General features: G+C 41.5%; 2 protein-coding genes across 4 annotated transcripts in view; one reads left to right on the top strand and one right to left on the bottom strand.

The window, feature by feature from the left end:
• hsf2bp (heat shock transcription factor 2 binding protein) overlaps positions 1 to 14,604 on the top strand; it is an 18,581-nt gene extending 3,977 nt beyond the window's left edge. Inside the window, exons 4-11 of one of the 3 annotated variants that reach the window (XM_054768949.1) lie at positions 1,536 to 1,639; positions 2,204 to 2,353; positions 2,426 to 2,570; positions 2,677 to 2,788; positions 5,876 to 5,979; positions 6,259 to 6,458; positions 11,678 to 11,746; positions 12,542 to 14,604. In XM_054768949.1, the coding sequence (XP_054624924.1) occupies positions 1,536 to 1,639; positions 2,204 to 2,353; positions 2,426 to 2,570; positions 2,677 to 2,788; positions 5,876 to 5,979; positions 6,259 to 6,458; positions 11,678 to 11,746; positions 12,542 to 12,646 (989 nt within the window). In that variant the 3' untranslated portion in view covers positions 12,647 to 14,604. The other 2 variants (XM_054768958.1, XM_054768967.1) reach the window with 2 other exon arrangements.
• cryaa (crystallin, alpha A) lies at positions 7,381 to 8,600 on the bottom strand. The gene is made up of 3 exons (XM_054768980.1): positions 8,265 to 8,600; positions 8,078 to 8,200; positions 7,381 to 7,999 (listed from the first exon to the last, which is right to left on the bottom strand). Exons 1-3 carry the CDS (start codon positions 8,460 to 8,462, stop codon positions 7,790 to 7,792), a joined length of 531 nt encoding a protein of 176 aa, XP_054624955.1. The 5' UTR covers positions 8,463 to 8,600; the 3' UTR covers positions 7,381 to 7,789.

Below are 14,604 nucleotides of genomic sequence, written 5' to 3'. Positions count from 1 at the left end.
GGGGTGTATTCAGTCATTTGGGGGCCCAAGGCAAACCCAGTCATTTGCATCCTACACATCCTTCTTTTTTTACTTTCATTTTAATTTTTACAAAATGGGAGTACTGCTATGTAAATTAGGCCACTTTTCCTGCTTTTGATATCTGTTACAGTTGTCTGTCAACTTAAGTTGCTAGTTACACAGTCATGTTCATATGCTCCCCCCAAAAAATGATTTAAAATATTAATGTTTATCATCTACTAGCAAGTGCGAATATTAGAAAATTCTCCTATTTCCTGAGCTAAATAAAGTCTTTGAAATCCTCCTGGGGGATTATTATTATTACCGAACAAGTGAATAATCTCAACACTTTTACTGTAATCGATAGGAACATTAAACAACATTGAATATAGTTTAGTGCTTCACATAATTCACATTATGTGATGAAAATGTCACTCTCAGCTTCATCTCTCTGCATTCTCCTCAATCAATTGTCACTTTTTATGAGACGTTTAGCGGCCCCTGGAAATCTCGGGGCCCTAGGCAATTGCCTGTCTTTGGCTAATGGTAAGTCCACCGCTGTTTCCACCAGCACTCGCTTACATGTTGCACAAAAACCATTATGAATGTTTTTGTAATCACACGTGTGTGTCGTAAGGCGCAGACACGTGCGTCTATCACTGCACAAAATCAAACCAACACCCTTAAGTCAATAACTGCATTCTAAAAAGAAATGCTAAATTTATTTGCAAACCACACAAAATGAATACTGACTCACCATTGGTACGAGACTAGATTTTGTTTTCCAGAAAGAAGATGGTTCGAATGTGGTTTGATGTGTGTGAGTGACAAGGTTGCTGTTTGTGTTGCTAATGAGTCTCGTTTTGGTCGTTATCAGTGTCGAAAATTCAGTCTTAGACCAGTATTTGGATGGGAATGGCAATAACATCTTCAATGCCATTCAGGATAGTGCCTTTTAACTTTAATATAAAATGATGCACGCAATGAACTTCTCCCTACACACATTGAACAAACAAATAGTTTGGCACATTTGTATGCCTGGAAGCAGTGAAACCCCATTCAGATAGATGCTAACATAATTTTGGTTGGATTTTGTCTCCCCATTGTCCTCATTGGCCTGGGAAGCCCCATTAGAAAGGTTGTTGTTCATCTCTTCATTTTCTCAACTCTCGAAAGTTAGCACGTGCAAACCAACTTTGATCCTGAGGATTTTTTCTGAACTGTTACCAGGCCAGGGCCCTCTGGTTGGGAACCGCTAGAGTTGAAAATTGATGGATGGATGGATCGATGGATGAGAGCAGATGTTGCTTGGCTCTTCCCAATATGAAGATCCTAAAAACCCATATAAACCACCTTGCTTTATTGATTGTGTGATTGTGGAGAGACAGAGCATTCACACACATGCTGCTTTGCCACAATATGATGTTCTTCTTTGTGTGTGAATCTGAAGAGCCATATAAGCTAATGTTGTCATGCTTCAAAACTATTTTCCCAGCATTCTTCCATTATGTGTTTGTGTGTGTGTCTGTGTGTAGTGAAGGAGCATCTTACACAGGAGCAGGAACATTTGCGTCAGGAGTGTCTTCATCTTCAGTCCAGACTGGATGCGGTACAAACCGAATGCCAGAAGGAGAGAGAGGTTAGACTGAGTGACATATTTTATTTCAGTTTTAGGACAATTACAGTATCTCTAGTCTCAGGCTAATAGAAGCATTTCAGATGAACAGGAAATAGACACACACTGGTCACTTCATTAGGTACATCAGGATTATCTATCCTGAGCCGTTACAAAGATTATAATGTTCAATTTTGCATAACTGGATGGTGGTGGTTTATTTTGGTTACTTTGTTTAGCTACACAAGCGTAGAGTGAGTAATGAAAGTTGGGTGTGTAGTTTTTGTATCATCCTAATAAGGGACACACAGAGAGCACTGGCATTTAAAACATAATCTACTTGTTGGAGGTAGCAAATACCTCCTTTAGTTAGGGTTGGGCATCGTTTGAATTTGAGCAATTCTGCACCTATTTTGCACCTAATAAGGAGTGAGGTGAATGTGAATTGTATCATATGCAGAACACTCACATTGATGTGTGGACCTCTACTGGTGTTACTGTAAAATAATTAACATTGTTGGTTAATATCACATTAGATAAGTTAACATCTCATAATCACAATTGTGTGTGCTTTGTGTGTGTCTGTAGGAGAGATGTTTGTTACGTGAGCAGCTCTGGCAGACTCGAGCTGAGGTGCAGCAGCAGACAGACTTCTGCTCCAGTCTGGGTTCTGCAGCCTGCAGTCTGCTGTGGAACTGCTCTGCAAGAGAGGACACAGTTAAACATTGGCTGGCTGACGTTAGTGTTCTCTGTCTATGTGTGTTACCGTGATGTGGTTTGCCTATTGTGTGTGCAATGCTCGTGGTGTAGGGAAACCTGCAGGCCTTTCTGGTGGTAGCGACTCAGACTCTGGAGAGCTTTGTTAGGACTCTGGATGAAACAGCAAAGAGTTCACTTGTGGAACACAACACCCAAGAGTATCAGTTTGTTTTGGCGCTAGCTGGAACCATTACTAGTAAGAAGAGCTTGCTTTCTTGTAGATCAGTCATTCGCCAGAAGCATAAAAGAAAGCTCAATTAATGAACCTAAACCTGTAACTGCTCTTGTTTCCCGCCAATCAGACATTGCGGCTGTAACCTGTGGACGGGACTTCCTACTGGCACATGATCTGTTGGACACACTGATAAAGCTGTTAGAACTGATGAAGCCGGGTGTCTTCCCAAAATTGAAAGTGTACGTATGCAAAGCATAGCTGAAACTGGCAGAAATTGTGAAGAGCAGAAACTTCCAGAATACCGAACTGCAAGTATGAACACAGCATTTTTAAAGTTAGCAAGAAGAAAAGGAATGATATGCAAATTTTTAAATATTGGTAATCAATGAGGCAGAATCAGTTCAGGTTACACCCGTAGCATTTCTGCCGTTGGGGCACTGAGATGTCCTTCTCCAGGTTTCCTTTTCTTGCGCCATTCTCATGCAGATTTCCTCCAGCTTCTCCACCCATATCCTCACATCATCCACCCAATTCCTCCTTGGTCTTCCTTGAGCTCGCCGCCCATCCACCCAACCATGCATTACCAAGTGCGCTAGTGTGCCTGGCCGTCGAGTGACATGTCCGAACCACTGCAGGTTCCTTCTCTTCATTGTGTCCAGCAGCGGTTCATAATCCCCGATTTTCCTCCTGATCTCTTCCACCAGCACCGATGCATTGGTGCGGCGATCGTGCCAATGAATTCCGAGAAACATCTCATCTCGAAAGTGGCTATTTTCTTCAGAAAATTTTAATCAGAAAACACAATTTTATTCATGCGTGTGTGTTTATACATTGCCAGTCAAAACTTTAGACACACCTCATTTACAGCAATAAGTACGTCCAAACATTTAACTGGTACTGTAAATGTAACCGCAACTATTAATAGAGAAAATCCTTAGCTGTCAGTGTTGTTGACAAACCGAGCTACATTGGCAGTTTTTTTAAGATTATGCCTTTACAACATACACCAACAGAATTGATTTTAATCAATCAATAATCAATCAATAAATAAATCAACATGTGATTCAAGTGTAGACTTTCAGCTTTAATTTAAAGCCCTAATCACATGGAAACGTTTTCAGGTCAAAACGGCCAAGTGTATTTTATCATTTCAGCTGTCACGTGACCAGAAGCAAGCAACATTCTCCTCATATTTTGTTGTCTTATACTCCATAATTACTCGCAGAAGTAATTCCACTTCTTGTAAGTCTTACGGAGCGGAAGATGACGCACTTATGCACATGCGTTCTTTCTTCTTCTATGGTTTGGTGTGTCATGTGGTTCCGCCCGCGTGTTTGTTCACAGCTCACACGTAGTTGTGCATATATTACATCGTTTTCACTGAGTGATTCATTCCAGTCTGGACGCAACAATTTACTAATCCGGCACAGTATGGACATGACTTTTTTTCAACCCGCCAAAAAAAAAAAAATCTCAGGGCCTAAAGCTTTGACAAAAACACGTCATTTAGCATATAGAGTTACAGCTACAGGTACAGTATAGCATTGAGTGTGTCCAACACACACTGTAAATATACCGTAAGTACTTGGGTGAAAATCCTTTGCAGTCAGTGAAGTCCATGGACATCATCAAATTCTGGGGTGCTGAGTATGAAACATGATGGATATACACTATATAGGGGTGTGAACTGAAGTGTTTGCCCCCTTCCTGATTTCTTATTTTTTTTTGCATGTATGTCATACTTAAATGTTTCAGATCATCAAAGATTTAAATATTAGTGAATGACAACATAACTGAACTCAAAATGCAGTTATTACTAAGGGAGAAAAAAAATCCAAACCTACATGGCCCTGTGTGAGAAAGTGATTACCCCCTAAACCTAATAACTGGTTGGGCCACCCTTAGCAGCTAAACCGCAGTGAAGCGTTTGTGATAACTTGCAATGAGTCTCTTATAGCGCGGTGGAGGAATTTTGGCCCACTCATCTTTGCAGAATTGTTGTAATTCATCCATATTGGAGGTTTTCCAGCATGAACCACCTTTTTAAGGTCATGTTACAGCATCTTAATAGGATTCAGGTCAGACCACTCCAAAGTCTTCATTTTGTTTTTGTTCAGCCATTCAGAGGTGAACTTGCTGGTGTGTTTTGGATCATTGTCCTGCTGCAGAACCCAAGTTGGTTTCAGCTTGAGGTCATGAACATATGGCCGGTAGTTTCTTCAGGATTTTTTGGTAGACAGCAGAATTCATTGTTCCATTTATCACAACAAGTCTTCCAGCTCCTGAAGCAGCAAAACAGCCCCAGACCATCACACTACCACCACCGTAATTTACTGTTGGTATGATGTTCTTTTTCTGAAATGTGGCTTTACTTTTATGACAGATGTAATGGGACACACACCTTCCAAAAAGGTTCAACTTTTGTCTCGTCAGACCACAGAATATTTTCCCAAATGTCTTGGGGATCATCAAGATGTTTTCTGGCAAAATTGAGACGATCCTTGATGTTCTTTTTGTTCAGCAGTGGTTTTCGTCTTGGAACTCTGCCATGCAGGCCGTTTTTGCCCAGTGTCTTTCTTATTGTGGAGTCATGAACACTGACCTTAAGTGAGGTGAGTGAGGCCTGCAGTTCTTTGGATGTTGTTGTGGGGTCTTTTGTGACCTCTTGGATGAGTCGTCGCTGCGCTCTTGGGGTCATTTTGGTTGGCCGGCCACTTCTGGGAAGGTTCACCACTCTTCCATGTTTTCACCATTTGTGGATAATGGCTCTCATTGTGGTTCGCTGGAGTCCCAAAGCTTTAGAAATGGCTTTATAACCTTTTCCAGACTGATTGATCTCAATTAATCTCAGTTAAGTCATGTTTTAACAAGGGGGCGCAATCACTTTTTATGCAGGGCCATGTAGATTTGGATTTTTTTGCTCCCGTAATAATAAAAAGTTTAGTTTAAAAACTGCATTTTGTGTTCAGCTGTGTTGTCATTGACTAATATCTAAATTTGTTTGATTATCTGAAACATTAAGTATGGCAAACATGCAAAAAAATAAGAAATCAGAAAGGGTGCAGACACTCACACCACTAAATACAGTACAGTGTGTGCAGTGGAGGAAAGTAAGTACATTTATAAATTCAATTTCACATAATCCCCTGCTGATTTGTACCTTACAAAGATATGAATGACATATTGTGAATGCTTTTTTTCTCAGTCGTCAAACTTAAAATCAAAAGTCAATCCAAAATGTGATGCTCAATTAATCAAGGTGTGTTTTTTTTTTTTTTTTTTTTTTACCATGCATGCTACTTGTATATGCTGGTGTTTTGCCACAGGTTGGTGCTAATGGCACTTTATAATGCCAGTATCAGTGTGACGGGGCTGAAGTGCATGAGTGAGAACCCAGGACTGCTGCCTCTTATTTGGACTCTTCTTGAGGGTACAGCAGTATGCAGCAAACACACCATATACATGCACCAAAACCACAATTTATGCATAATGTCAAGTAAGCAGACTAAAATTGTTCAATTAAAAGAGATTTTAAACTAACACACTGCATATCAATATTAATTTTTATTCAGTATTGAAGTTTTTTATGGCATTGAAACTGTGGCTGTTTCCCTCAATAACACGTAAAGCCACTGGAGGGCGCTGTCATCTTCGAGTATTTTGTCTTGCTATTGTCTCCCACGCTGATTGGCTCATGTTTGCGCAACAGACAGATCCTGGGAGGTGTGCCTGCACTCCCTGCGTCTCCTGCAGTCAGTGCTGATGGAAGATGGAGTGCATGACCGTCTGGCCACCGCTGTAATGGATTTGGACCTCCAGGCCCGTATTAGCCGACTTACCTCCAGTGTTGAGCCGAGTTTGAGATTGATAGCGCAACAGACCTTGGAAGACATCCAGGTGCTCAAACAGGTATCTATGACGGCAGTACATTCCAAAATATTGTGGGCGGGTGTCATTAGGGCTGTGAATTGAGTTCAATGAAATAACACTGTACATGACTGGAATGAGGATTTGGTTCAAATAAAGTCTGGTAGGGAGTTACTTAGATATTTAAAACACACTAACAGCAACCCCACTGGGTCAAAACCATCAGACCACAACTGAAAATGCTTTAGAATAATTCAACCTTCCAGCAAAGTGATGTTGGATGACATAAATCTATGTGTGTTTTCAGGGTCGGGGATGTGAACAGAACAACCTGTGACATGCCTTAGTGCTTTTCAACCCTCTATTTCTCTTTTGATCAGTGTGTATTGTTCTGGGGTACAGAGGAATTAGAACAGTTACATGTTTAATTCATTGTTCATATTTTGTCCCAAAAAGCCTTTTCTGTTTAAAGAACTGGAACTGTTTGACTTGGATTGTGTCATTTTTGTGAAAATAATCATATTAGAGGTCTGTGCAAAGAGCATTAAAGAGGATTTTTGCCCACTTTCAACTCACATGTACTTTGTTTCACAAAAAATGTGGTTCTTAGTTACTGTGTTTATACTTTAGTGCAACTACAGTTCACAATATGTTAAATCAGAGGTGTGCAAAGTGCATCCCGGAAGCCATTTTCGGCCTGCAGCTAATTTTTATAGGCCCATGGCATCTTCTAAAAATACAATTTATTCATTATTATAGATACCGGTATATATTATTAGATATTGCACTGTTTTGCTTTGTCACCTGTTTTTATTCAGAAAGCTTAGCATATATTGACTTACATTGGATTGGTTGTCTCATCTTTAATGTACAAAATGTATCCAAGTGCTCCCTCACCCCCCGTATTCCTTCAAAGGTTCGGACACCCTTGTGTTAAATGGTTTGAGAGAAGCACACTAGAATATGTTGTTAATTGTGTAGCTTTATTTTTTTTTTCTTTAGCATGGACTTCTCAGTGTAGAGGTATCCAGTTAACAAGGCATAAACTACAAGACAGGATATATTGGAGACTTGTGAGGAGAAGTTTCATGGTCTGTGCAGTAATGGAAGCCGTCAAGGCTTGGAGAATTTTGCAGATGGAAAATCTGTGACAAGTGTAACATTGTACATTTTATCAGCAGAAAAAAACTCGACCAGTTGACCTAAACTTTCTCACAGGAACATTTTTGTTAAAAAAATACTAGTGATGCTCTATGAGATTATGCTAAGAACAACAGAACAATCTAGTGGGAAGAGTGAAGCGAGTGTTAGGGAATGAGGAAGAATGAGTGGAGACTGTCATCCAATTTGCTTGACACCCACCACTCAAGCTTTTAGGAAGAGGCCGCAACATTGGGCTTGTCATCACGAGTGACGGGGATCTTGCGCTCACTACGGCTGGATTCGCTCCCCCCGCCAACCTTTGGCCCAGTCAGTGTCAGCAGGCCGTCTGCGGACAGCGTGCAGGTGATGGCTGATTGGTCCACACTGGAAGGGAGGCGGTAGCGTCGGTGAAACTCGCGGGAGATGTAACCATGGTCATCCTGCAACAGAGAAAAGTCAGCTACTTTAGCCAAGGGCATTAGCAGTAATATTTTCCAAAATGAGTTGATAAGACTCACCTGTCTCTCTCCATGCTTGCCCTGGATCTCTACATAGTCATCTGTGATCTTCACACTCAGCTCGTCAGGAGAGAAGTGTTTGACGTCCAGATAGACTGTGAACTTATCCCTGTCAGACCTCACCTGGGAGGGAAGGACGTAATTAATCATTTAATCACAGTTTACACACTGTCAGCTCAGTTGTTACCTCTGACATTCCAGAGTTGGAAGAATCCAAAAAGCTGCGGAACAGGGACTGTCTGTAATAAGGGCTTATGGTGGAGGCAGCGTAGGGGAAGAGGTCATAATCAAACATGCCCTCTCCAAAGAACTGATCGAAGAGTCGAGCTGGGTAGACAGAGCCCAGGGCCCGTCTGAACCAGGGATGCTGAATGGCAATATCCATCGTGGCTGTTAAGAGGTTTTAGTCTGGCACAGCTTGGCTTTGCTCAGGTATTCAAAGGGGCTGTTCAGCTTAGAGTCCAGCAGGCAAAGAGGTGGAGGTCAGAGTGATGATGAAAACAGCGAATGGATCAACTTGCTCAACAGCTCCCTCTTTATATATCTAAGAACCAGAAAGACAGGCTTTAGCTACGATCCCTCTGGAATGACATTATGTCATGGTGAGTTTAGCACAGTCAGCAGAAATTGGGTTGAGGATGCACTGATGGGGTCTGGGATGGTGGGGTTTCAGGGTCGCTGATGTGACTCAATGACACCAGCAAGCCAGACACCCCGGGCCTGCCAAAACAAACCATTCTCGATGTGGAAGGCAGGACCAATAGAATCAGGTCAGGAAGTGAATTGCTGTATTGTTCCGTTGTGGGAGCCTGGGCCAAGAGTAGCGAAAAGACAATGCTGGTCACTGGATGAAGAGTTGAAAAATTAATGCAAAACATTCTAATCACACAATTTACGGCCACTGGAAAGTAAAGGACATACGTTATCAGTCAGACAGTGCACTTAACACCCTGTAAAACATTTCTTGTGGAAAGCTATTCTTTTAAAAGGCCGTTGGTGTAGACAGATATTGGTTTTATCCCATGGGGAAAATGTTGTCACGTGTAGTTTCATGGAAGGACTCTACTGTGGGGGCGCATAATATGAAAATTTTTTGTGATGTTTTTGTCATGGGGCCCAGTATCCCTGAAATCCCTGCAGGCGGCACGCCAGGTCAAAACTTAACCAGGAAAAATATTTGTTTTTTTCTTTGCTGCCTGCTGTCCTTTTCCATCCATCCTTTGCTAATCCGAATGTGAAATTATATGAATGAATGCACACAGGATGACAACAGACTAAGCTAACTGAGCCCTGCTTTTGCCTCAAAGCCAGATGTGCGTGCATGCAAGAGGGAGGCATCCAGGGAGCATCCTTATTTGAACTAGAACTTTGTCCACTGGCACACATGAACAACTTCCAATTTTGTGCTCTGATAATTTCCAAAAATACTACTTCATGTTAGATTATTTGAAGACCCTACATTGCCTGCAGATGTAAATGTGAGTGAATGGTTGCATAGACTCCAGCCCCTTCCATGACTTTGACCAGGATGAGCAGCATAGAAGATAGATAACGTATATTTGTTCCCATTCTCCTGTGCAGGTGTGAAGTGTTGTGAACTTTATAGCAACTCATGGTCAGTGCCAGCACTAATCTTTCCAGTGGCAACCTTTTTTTCCCCAATCAGAATATGAGTGCTCTGTGGAACATGGACGTATACAAAATTGAAGGATACCCCATGCATATTGTGGTTATAAAAATAACATTTGCACTTTGTCACTAAAATGTGTGATTTTCAACCCAATGTTAAAAAGCAAAAGATAAGAAATTTAACATTCAGTTTTAACAAAATCTATGAAGACTAAAGAGGGGGTGACTTCCCATGCCCATTTCTCCACTAGTGGTATTAGTCTAATCCAGTAGGGCTTTGGCCTGTTAACACAGGCTTAGTTGCTCTATGTACTCATGGGCCAAGAGCAACTGGGCCAGGCAGCTACAGCAGTTGTAGAGTCGGGTGGTGGAGGTTGTCTGAAGTTTGGGGTCGGCGAGCTGCTGCCGACCGGACACAGACATTGATTAGACTAGCTTCAGTTCGCCAGAGTCAGCACTCTGGCTTTTTAATCAATGGGACAGACAATTCCTGTGTGTTCAAAACGAGCTGCTTTGGCTGTCAACCTCTATGGTTCTGGCTGTGCTAACATGCATGCTGTTATTCATTCACACATTTTGAGTTTGATGTGGAGGCACATGATCAGATTGGATTATTTCTTTATGTCTGCCTTGTGTGAAATTTGAATTAAAAAAAAGCTTTTAGAATATTGGGGTTTGTTGTTTCAATATTATCTATAGGTTTTAAGATTTTGCTAGTTCATTTTTATCAGTTTGCCAATATTAGGTGAAATTAAAATATTTTCTGTTACATTGTAGGCCCAGTGGTTAGCATGTGGCCACGCATTCAGGAGATCTGAAAGATCTGGTTTCAAATGTCTGTGTGGAGTCAAAAACATGCCGACTCTAAATTGTCAATAGGTATGATTGAGGGCGAATGGTTTGTCTATATGCCCTGTGATTGGCTGGCGACCAGTCGAGGGTGTACCCCACCTCTTGCCCAAAGTTAGCTGGGATAGGACAAGCGGCATAGAAATGAATGATTATTGTGACGTTAGCTTGGACATTGGGATGCAGAGATGAGGCTTCACAGAAGTGTGAGAAAAAAAAGAGCCCTGCAGGATTAGACTAATACCACTGGTGGTGAAACGGGCATGGGAAGTGGACACACCCACCAGAGACATAAATAGGGAGACTCCACACTTAAATATTTAGAACTGAAGAAGCCGTTTGGATTAAAGGTGAAACATCTTCAACAAACAAGCGGAGTCCAGTTTCCTCAATTCAACTTTAGCAGATTACCATGACCTGGATGACTGAGAATCTACACAAACATGCTTGAGCTAAGGAACTGGGAGACAAAAAAAAACAAGCAAACAAAAAAACAGTAGTTGCTGGAGCAGTGTTGGAGATGGCAGGGAGACCAGTAATAAACAACATAGCAAAGGAAGAGAACATGACACTCGTGACACTATCAATGTCATCAACACTTTTTTCTCTCTCCCAAATTTAAGACGCTCTTTAGCAGGAAAAAAAAGCAAACTCCATTGTGAACTGTGCAGCCTCGTGGGTAGAAGTTAAAGCCACTGTGTGACTCATAATTCTGTCTCATAAATATTAACGTGCTGTTACTCTTACGAATTAGGGGGGGTCACGATACACTCAGCTCACGAGATGAGATGGTACGCGATATTGGCTTCACGAGAATGAAACGATATTTTAACATGACTTTAAAAAACTACAATGACAACATATTGGACTTGACAGATTTTTTTATTGAACAGTCACAACAACAACAGTCACAACAGTACATTTTGAAAGGAAGCAAAAATCATAAAAAGTTGAAATAACGACGGCCGTTGTAGTTGCTACTAGTAATAGTTTGTGGAATAGATGCTGCTAACACGTGCTTTGATACAAGTGCTATGCAACGATTGTGTTTTGATTTGACAAATCTTAAGTAACTTTGATCAAAGGTAGAATTATTACAGCTCTGTTTGGACATTAACACAGAGGCAGCTGATGAACTCCAATGGAAAAACCAGCCACACATCACAAGCAAATTATCCTGGAAACACTGAGGTATGTTGGAAGTTTTATAGTGTGCTTAAAGTACTTCATGTGCAGTTCCAATCCTGCCTTGCACTCTGCCAGTTCCATACATGTATTATCACTGTAGCCATGCCATAGTTCACAGTCTCGTAGTTTCTGACTGCCCGGATAGGTCAATTCTCTTCATGCAAATTTCTCACGAATGAATCTGCTCTAAGAGCACCACGTGTGGACACAGAGACGCCGCCACACATCTTGACCAATGACATTCATCAGAAAAAAAAACGAGGAAAAAACTAATCGGCTCCCAGTTGGCTCCCAACAACACAAACCGGCTCCTGTCGTTCCTTTCAAAGAGCTGGCTCTTAGAGTCCATTTGTTTGCGACCGACACATCACTACTGGTCAGCCTATCAAGTCTTCTCAACACCCAAACGCCATGAAGGTTATCTGATATGGTCAGATTTAGTCCCACGCGTGTCCATTTCCAGACCAGCACAAGCATATTGCTGGGTCCATTGATGCTTGAGTGGACAAGGTTGACCAACTGGGTGACGATTTTTGGGACCGGACCCAATTTCAGTTTTCACCTTCTTGCGGGTGATACAGATTGTCTATGATTGTCTATGATCATTCGCTCTTCGGGCACGTCCACACAGAAATGTTTTCAGCGAATCTGCAGGATCTTGGACAGTGACTTCCACCAGAGGCTGCTAGATCCATCACTGAGTGGAACTACAACTGTTATGTTCTGGTTGTTGTGTTTTCTTATCGTCTTGTATATTTCTTATTTTGGTAATGCTTCTTCTGTTTCTGTTTTGGCTAGATGATGCGGATTCTGGAATTAGGTGGTACCAGGAAGCACACCAAAGGCAGATTGTCTTGTAAACCAGCCACTACAGAGGAGGTTGCCATTCTGGGAGCCAATTAGTACTGTATTTTACTTTTTGTTATGCATTGTCTTTGCCCGGCCCCTGCTTTTTCTCCTTGGTCATAGTACGCCTGCTTGGTCCACATCAGACTCGTGGCGACTCTGTCCAATGACAGCTTATCATATTTAGCTGTTAACAGCGCATTCAGTTTAACAGGATCAACATTTTCATATAGCTCTGTCTCAGTTCTCCTAATTTGACAATTTTTGGGACCGGACCCAAATTCCGTCCCAAAATCGGGTTTGAGTGACCACACGTGACCACATCCATGATTGCTGCGTTGCGAGGGAGCTCAGCCTAAGTTTGCGCAAATGTAACTACGACTCCCTAAATATACCACCAATATTCGAAAACCAACATCGATAAAGGTATGTCTAACCCTGATGCAAACAAGCACTGTGATAGTTTCACTCGGACGTGCAAGACTACCTTTTACCTTACAGCTTTGCCGAGTTTCAGCGAGACGACAACGTTAGCGACATGGCTAACATAGCTGTAATCCTAAGTGAGCTAAAGGTACTGCGGTCGGACTTCAGCACAACATATACACTCGCCTAGCCGATATGAATTGACTACGATGGAGGGTACAGGTGCAGACATGAAGAGGGATTTCTCTTCTAACACGACATGCCTGGAGGAGGCCGAACGCCGCATACAGGAAGCAGAAAACGCACTCGAGAGAAGCCAGGCCGCCCTCAGCCCTGTCACCAAGCGTATTGCTTATCTTGAAACTAAGACCTGGAGAACAGGTGGGAGAAGTGGACCAACGTACCTCAGGGGTAAACCATTTTAAAAGGGGAAATGGTGGTTTAAGTAGTATTTATGTTCCTATGGGAGGGGAGGGAGTGGGGCAATTTTTGTGCTTGCACCTGTCTTTTGGTTTTGTATATTTTTTCTTAATTATACTGTGTTCATTTTTATTTGTATTCTTTGTGAACCATTACTAATATTCCAAATGGTTACTCAGGGCCAAAGAGTACATATAGAGCAAAACAAAATAACATGGATGTCATAGTGTCAAGTTGGAATGTCAGGGGCATAACAAAACTGTCCAAACTGAAAGAAGTAGTCAATAGGATAAAATATCTCAAATCCAAGGTAGTCTTTTTACAGGAAAACACACCTGCTGGCCTCAGAAATACAGTGTGTAACCAAGAGATGGCCAGGACAGGTGCACCACGCCCCATCTAAAACATGCAAGGGGGGTTATAACACTTTTTCATAGATCTGTGCCATTTAGGGTGACGAATACTATCCAAGATCCTCTTGAGAGGTACATTATTGTATTAGAGGAAGTAGTAACACAAAAAAGATCAAACTTGTAAATTTATATGGTCAACCCTTCTATGAAAGGCTATTCCTTACTACAGTATGTCTGCATTGGAAGGATTCAATATTATAGGAGGAGACTTTAATTGCACTCTTGACCCAGGACTGGACAGATTAACTCAAACAGATACAACACATATTCAGACCAGGAACATTTTGATTAGTCATATGAAAGACCTGAATTAATTGATATTTGGAGGACGCAAAACCTGGACAGTGAATACTCTTGTTATTCAAGTTCATATCAAACTTATTCACGAATCAATTACTTTTTGATTTCACCAGAATTATTGACCAACGTTAAAAAATGCTGGTCCAGTGATATTGTAATCAGTGATCTACTGAGATTAATTTGGCTGGAACAAAGCAACTTCTAAAATGGAGATTGCAAGTCCAATATCTAAAAGACCCAACCTTTGTCAAATTTATAGAAAAATGTATTGATGACTATTTCACACTTAATACAGACGAAACCACTGCTGGTATTAGATGGGACGCATTTAAAGCCTATAAAAGAGGAGAAATTATTAGTTATACAAGTACCAGAACCAAACTGCTTCATCAGGAAATGCAAACACTAGAGAATCAAATTAGGAGAACTGAGACAGAGCTATATGAAAATGTTGAT

The sequence above is a fragment of the Dunckerocampus dactyliophorus genome, chromosome 1 (genome assembly GCF_027744805.1).
Source record: "Dunckerocampus dactyliophorus isolate RoL2022-P2 chromosome 1, RoL_Ddac_1.1, whole genome shotgun sequence".
Classification (NCBI taxonomy): domain Eukaryota; kingdom Metazoa; phylum Chordata; class Actinopteri; order Syngnathiformes; family Syngnathidae; genus Dunckerocampus; species Dunckerocampus dactyliophorus.
The sequence above is the reverse complement of the archived record's forward strand: the minus strand, read 5'-3'. Positions and strand labels throughout refer to the sequence as shown.